The 6,665-nt window shown below is 35.7% G+C and overlaps 1 protein-coding gene across 1 annotated transcript; it reads right to left on the minus strand.

Annotated features, from left to right (window-relative positions):
- Nucleotides 1-442: 442 nt before the first annotated feature.
- On the minus strand, nucleotides 443-4,548 carry LOC131143514 (ran-binding protein 1 homolog b-like). The gene is made up of 4 exons (XM_058091873.1): nucleotides 4,264-4,548; nucleotides 4,018-4,169; nucleotides 3,776-3,901; nucleotides 443-1,141 (listed from the first exon to the last, which is right to left on the minus strand). The coding sequence occupies exons 1-4, from the start codon at nucleotides 4,410-4,412 to the stop codon at nucleotides 870-872; spliced, it is 699 nt and encodes a 232-aa protein (XP_057947856.1). The 5' UTR covers nucleotides 4,413-4,548; the 3' UTR covers nucleotides 443-869.
- Nucleotides 4,549-6,665: the final 2,117 nt, after the last annotated feature.

The raw sequence follows: 6,665 nt of genomic DNA on the forward strand, positions 1-6,665 counted from the left end.
GCCAGCATCCTTAAGTAAGACCAATGATAAGAACCTCCACATATCTAATTTAAGGAGGATATTAATCCTTGACTAGAAATAAAATTTTCCATTTCAACCTAATGTTTTTAAAAAATCAATTTGCAACAAAAAGAGAACTCCCAAAACACTTGGGGACTTCTAGGCTTTAGGAAAGGCTAACATGATGAAAACTATCTTATTCCCCAAGGAGAGATTATATATTTCCAAAATCACTAAGTAAATATATTTTTTTTTAAACTCCATTGAATATAAATGTATACCTTAAATTTGAATTCATATGAATTTACACTTGTGTTTTATTCAAATTCATACAAATCCAAATGATTTAGACTTCAAACACTAAGTAAATACATTGAAAACTCCAGTGAAGATAAATGCAGCTTCATGCATTGGAATGCCAAAACCAACCAAATGATAGGAATTTAGGAAAAGGAACATAACAAATTAAAATGAACAAATGAGATCCAAAACACAACCAACAAATGAAAGGAGCAGGGGAAAAGACCTTAAAAAGGAAATGCTCACAAGATCGACCCTAACACGACATCCTCATGAGATCACTCTCTAAAACCAATGAACCCATACCTAGGACAAGCACCGCAGTATCCAATACTGATCGATTGACAGACAACAAAGACCCAGAACTCAGAAGAATGCAGACACCATCACCGACCCGGATCCTAATACCGCTAAATTTAACTGCGCGCAATTGCCATGGAGAACTCAAAACACAGCGGAAGGAGAACTCAAACCCAGCAGGCAAAGGGGTAGAATCTACCAACCATTCGACCCAAATCAATATGGCAAGTTTCTCAGTAAATGACCAGAAAATGTGCTCCCATTCTGGCCTATGCTGGGGATAGGGACTCATCTTTCTTATCCACATCAGGCTTCTCCTGCTTACTTCCAGATTCCACTTCCTTGGCCTTCTCGTGCTCACTTCCAGATTCTGCCTCCTTGCTCGTAACAGGAACCTCTTTCTGGGGTTTCTCCTCTGCTTCATCATCCCCAACACTCAATTTCTCAAGAAGTCCAGCAGCAGCTGTGGTTTCTTTGCTTTCTTCTTTCTTTGCCGGTGATTCAGCAGCCTCCTGAACCATTTCCATGAAGGTCTTGCAATCTGTACAGAGATTATATATATATTATCCCTGGGAAGTTTATGCAGCCTTTTCACCATACCAGAAATTAGCAATATAGACTCCACATGCAACGCTAATAGCTACAACTTCTTAATTACAATTACAATTACAATTACAATCTTCCTAAACCCAGCATGCAGCGGTGCAAACCAACATTCATCACAAAACAGTTTTATGAAATATTTTTCTTTATCTAAACATAGATGATGTCAAACCAATTCCCACAAAAAACGGTGTTCACTTCATGAGTTCAGAGGCATGTTTTGAGTGAATCTATTCTAAAAGCAGTATCACATGGTTGTCATCTATGCTATTAACGGAAGAAACTGGAGGCAATTTTCAATCCTCATTTTTTTTCCATATTATTCTAAAGAAGTCCTCATTTCACACTCACAGTCAAAATTAAAATTTCAAGCAATGGGGTAAACGGGCAAAAATATTTTGACAAATTTACATTACTGCGAGTACAAGCTCTTATTTTTCACATGCACTCCTCACCATAACTACCAAAAAACCTATCTGACTCCCAAAATCAGTGGGGCACATGCATTGCTCATGCTAATAAACACAAAATTATAGAAACAATGAGAGCAATAAGAGGCAGTGGATCAAAGCTTTGTTCCCTCAACACCCCTCTAAAATCTTAGAAATAAACTACATAAGGATGGCGTAATAATAATTCCACGTCATCCTATTTCATGCATTTCTGCCAAACTATTCAATGACTTTTTACTGCTAACATTTTAAATGTGCACATCACTCAAAAGTGACCAAAGTTGAGTAAATTAGACAACTTTTCAGGGCATTGAGATCCATTAAGAATCAGAAAACAACTAACTTGCAACTCAAAATTAGAAGATTAAATGAACCAGTAATCCAAAAATTTTTAGTCAAAGTTGCATCTACATTCTGGACTTCTAGCGTACCTGAAAGTTTTGCTTCTAAATATTCTTTTAGGAGACAAGGCATGCATTAAAGATCCCATGGAATTTGTCACTAGGGAACATAGATTCAACCAAAGGTGATGTATCCGATCATTATGCAAAGTTAAGGTGTCTAAACTTCTAAAAAAAGAATTTATATATATATATATATATATATATATATAAACAAAAAAGTGTTCATCATATTAATTTTAAAAGTCAACTCAAATTAAATCTTGAAAGCAAAAATATAAAATACAAATCCTTACATAGTCACAGGCCGCCGCCACCCACACATGCACAGGCATGAGAGAGAGGGAGTGAGTGAACAGAAACTATTAATCCTGTCAATCACTCAGCCAAAACAAATAACCTTGAATGAAACCAGTTTTGACATGTCATAAAACAGGCATGAGCCTTTGATATTGCAATTAGCATTGTTTCTTATTGAAAGATACGAGGATAAATGCAACAATTGTTTCATGTTGAAAGATTATAGGATAAATGCAACAATCATAACACTACATGCCTACAACAGTCAAGGAAAGCACATACACATCCACATTGCATGCACATTAAAAATCATTAAAAAAAATTTGAAGAGTTCAGTCACCCAGGAATATGGGAACTGATTCATCAGAAGCAACTTGCTTTGTTGAATTCACATAATTTAGTCGCATAGACTGCCTATTGAGAACCAATCAGTTTAATACTATTTATTGAAATTATCATGCATGCTAATCACATTAAAAACTCATAAAAAAACACTCAAATTGACAATGTATTTAGCTAATAAATAATGCAGTGCCTAAGATGTCTTAAAATGGATACACATTTGGCTCTTGGCTAGCATTATTCCAGATAAGCAGGTTTAGAAATTGGAAGATAGTAGATGAAAATAAGGAAGCTTCATATATCGCAAAAGCCAACATTATTAACCCATATTTTTCATCAAAAAACGTGTCTTATCCATGAAAATCAATAAAGGCTCGAGCTCCGTGTGACAAACAAGCCGATGAGATCACAAACTACATTCACACTGAAACAATAATGGGGCCAAGATCCATGAAACTTGATCAGAAAATGGCAGTTCTTTATACATTCAAAGCTTCCAACAGGATCCAATATCAGATTGCCTGTCCTTGGCAGGAGCCAAAGCAGTTCTTACTTATTTGTTCACACAGTTGACTAACCAACAATCTGCCTCCAATGCATTTCTATTTATTTACAAGTAATGCTCTAGTGTCATTGTCTTAGTAAGGCAACATTCTATGAAAAACTTGGGAGAAAATATAGGATAATGTGAACAGAGTCTACTCTATATCTTCATACAAGTAAAAAACATAGGACCAAATACTGCAAGATCAAAACAAGGACCAAAGAACTTCTACCAACACAAATCACATTTACAATTACATCATTTAGTAACCTAAGATTACTTAATTTTCTTCCGTAAAATGGACATTAAAATTTAAAATCTTCATATTTATGTACAATCACGTCCCAATCAGCACAAGTCAGTGAGCTCTAAAATAATGCCACGAATTTTATGGCTCAGAGCAATCAAAATTGAGCTAACAACAAATCCAAAATCATCATTTTTTAAAGATCCAAATATGATTCGCTATAAGGCAGTCAAATATTTAACAGAAACTAAGTCAAGAAGAAATAATCAACAGAAGCAATACTCACTCTCAACAGAAGCAAAGCGAATACAGAACATCTCATCCTTCAGCTCCCCATCAGCGAAATCAGTAGCATGCCACACGCATGATTTATCATTTCCTGAATGTTCCTGCACTTTCATCGTTGGAACAACTGCAAAATGATCGCACATGTATTAAAAAAAAATTAAGAACACAAATCAGAAGGTTGCATAAATTATAAACAAATTCACAAAAATAAGCACGAGAGAGGGGGAGAGAGAGATAAACCTAGATGATTTGCGCAGATCTTGAGAGTCTTGGATTGGCGCATAACAAGCCGAACTTTACCAGACTCCTTGTGTTTCAGAAGCTTCACAGTACCAGCGCCTCTCTCCTTCCACTGATTCCCTACTTTATCGAATCGATAGAGCTTTGCTTTCCTGAAACCCTCAGAAAACATAATCGAAAGTAAGCAACAAGAAATGAACCCTGGAAAACAGCAAAAAACCTAAGGAACAGAAGCAGAAATCGTACAGATCGAGTATGGGGTCTTCATCTTCTTCACCGGTGGTGACGGCGACCTCTTCAAGCCTGACGATCGGATCAACCTGGGCTCCAGTATCTTCATCTTCGCCAGGTGCAGTCTCTTCCGCTTTTCTGTGTTCTTGATCAGTACTGGCCATGGCCGCAGCTCAAACCTAGAGAGAAAAACTGGAGACCGCGTACAGTTTATGCAGAGAGAGAGAGAGATGACCAGAGGTCTTGAGATGCCACTATGGATAGTGTTTTTATGCGGAAAAAAAGCGTGGGATCACGCGCGAGAGGTGTGGGGGTAATGTCACTGTTATTTTATATATCATTTTATTACAATTAATAATAAATTATTATTCCTAATAGTTGTTTGCAAAGAAGAAATATTAGTAAAATATGTTATTTGGTAATCCTAACAAAGGTTGAATAATATTTTAAAATATTTATTGTTGACGTTATATCCTGTTTTGATAATAACAAATATCTTTGTATCTTACCTATACTCTAAGTTTGTGTGCAGGTTCATTCTTGCATGAAATGGCAAAGTCTTGCATTATATTGTTGCATATGGAAATACAAGGGAAATGAAGATCAAATTGTTTTCATTTGTATTTAATGATTAAATTAATTTTGGGTCTGTAATAATCATGAGTTGTAATAATTAATGCATTGCATGTATGATAGGCTAATATAAGTTCAATGGTCATGAATCGACCTTAGGTCCCTTAACACACTTGAAAAATCTCCTTTAGCTCACAAGTTATATTTATGCAAATTAGGGTGAAATTTAAGCAAAAACTAGACCTATCTTAAATTTTGAAAGGGTTTCGGCCGACCGATCTTAACGCGTTAAAAACGCCTCGATCGACTAAATAGGTAAAAAGTCAATAAGTTGACTTGGCTCGGGCGATCAGTCCAAAATGAATGTACTATTCACGGTCGACCGAACGTAAATGCTAACACTTTTTACCTTTCCCGGCCGCCCGATGTTTTAGTTCAAAAAAACCCGAGCAACCGAATTGTGAGGTTTGGCAAACCGAAAAACTCACCAAACAACCGAATCTCGAACGATTGGAAAATCGCCTTGGCCCAGCCAACCGTACTCACCCTCGGGCACTTAAACTCAAAAATTAACCTTTTGTATGTGTGTCTGTTTGGGCAACTGACCCTAAGGACCGGGCAACCAAAACTCTTGGATTGTCATTATTTAACCGCGGTAATCAAGGTTAAAAGGCTGATTAAACTTTTCTAAAAATTCCCTTTGTGTCCCAACGGTTATATTTTTATCAAAGGCTATATATATACCTTCATTTGGAAAAATTAAAGAGTGATTAAGACTTTGACTAACAAAAATATTCTCTGAAATTCCTTGAGTCATTCTTTCACATACAAGCTTACATACTCCACCCTTACTCATTCTTTTTGTAAAAACATCTTTGGTGAGAGTATCTTGAGATAACCTACACTACTACTACAAGCTTACATTCTCATATACTTTGATTGATTTTTTATTTTAGTGAGAGTAAGCCAAAAAGTGTTCCCTTGTGATTTAATCCATAAATTTATTTTGGAAAAATTTTCTTAAGCTAGTGAGTCTTTACATTCTTATTGCAAGACTCAAGAGCTTGTATTTGGTTTTAAAGAAAATATTTTTGACAAGCTTATTTTCAAAATATCTCGTGTGCTTAACTTTTGAAAAACATTTACGAGATTTTTGCTTGTGTGTTTCAGATCTTTGATATTGAACATTGTGATTGATATTGTTATTTTGAATAAAAGATCCCTACACATACACTCTCACAATGTGATTGCTATATTTGCATTATCTTGAGAGTAGTTATATAATCTTCATCGAGCTTATAAATCCTATCTTATTGAAATACATTGGTTATACTGGTACATATCTACTTATTAGTGAAGCACGTATATTGTACACAAAATTTGTGTTTCATTATTTGTTGTATTCCAAGCGTGGCCCGAAGGGGTGTTAATCTAGCCCGTAAGGATTGGTTGTAAAGGTTGAGGTCAATCTTTATAATTTGACCTGGTGTTGTATACGGTGTCGCTCCACCCGTTAAGTGAGCTTTAGTAGAATCATCGGGATTGCAAGCTAGAGGCGGGGACGTAGGCACTTTTGCCGAACCTCGATAACAAATCTGGTGTGACTTTTATTTTATCTGCTTTACTATATTGTGCTTGTTTGTTTAAATTCATATGAAGCAAACTGATTGCAATTGCATCTATTGGTTTATTTCATATATGCTCAAGATTGACCCTAAGTTTGTGAAATACTGTTGTTGGTTAGTTGACCCAGGCAAGAAAAATTTTAAATATCCAATTCACCCCCTTCTTGGGATTACAGTAAAATCAACAATTGGTATCAAAGCCTAACTGCTTAGACTTAA

This window comes from Malania oleifera, chromosome 11 (assembly GCF_029873635.1).
Source record: "Malania oleifera isolate guangnan ecotype guangnan chromosome 11, ASM2987363v1, whole genome shotgun sequence".
Taxonomy (NCBI): domain Eukaryota; kingdom Viridiplantae; phylum Streptophyta; class Magnoliopsida; order Santalales; family Ximeniaceae; genus Malania; species Malania oleifera.

Coding starts and splice junctions, on each gene's coding strand:
- LOC131143514 (XM_058091873.1), bottom strand. CDS start 4,412: ATGGCCAGTACTGATCAAGAACACAGAAAAGCGGAAGAGACTGCACCT. Junction 4,170..4,263: donor GAAGACCCCATACTCGATCT/GTACGATTTCTG, acceptor TGAGGGTTTCAG/GAAAGCAAAGCTCTATCGAT. Junction 1,142..3,775: donor TCGCTTTGCTTCTGTTGAGA/GTGAGTATTGCT, acceptor ATCTCTGTACAG/ATTGCAAGACCTTCATGGAA.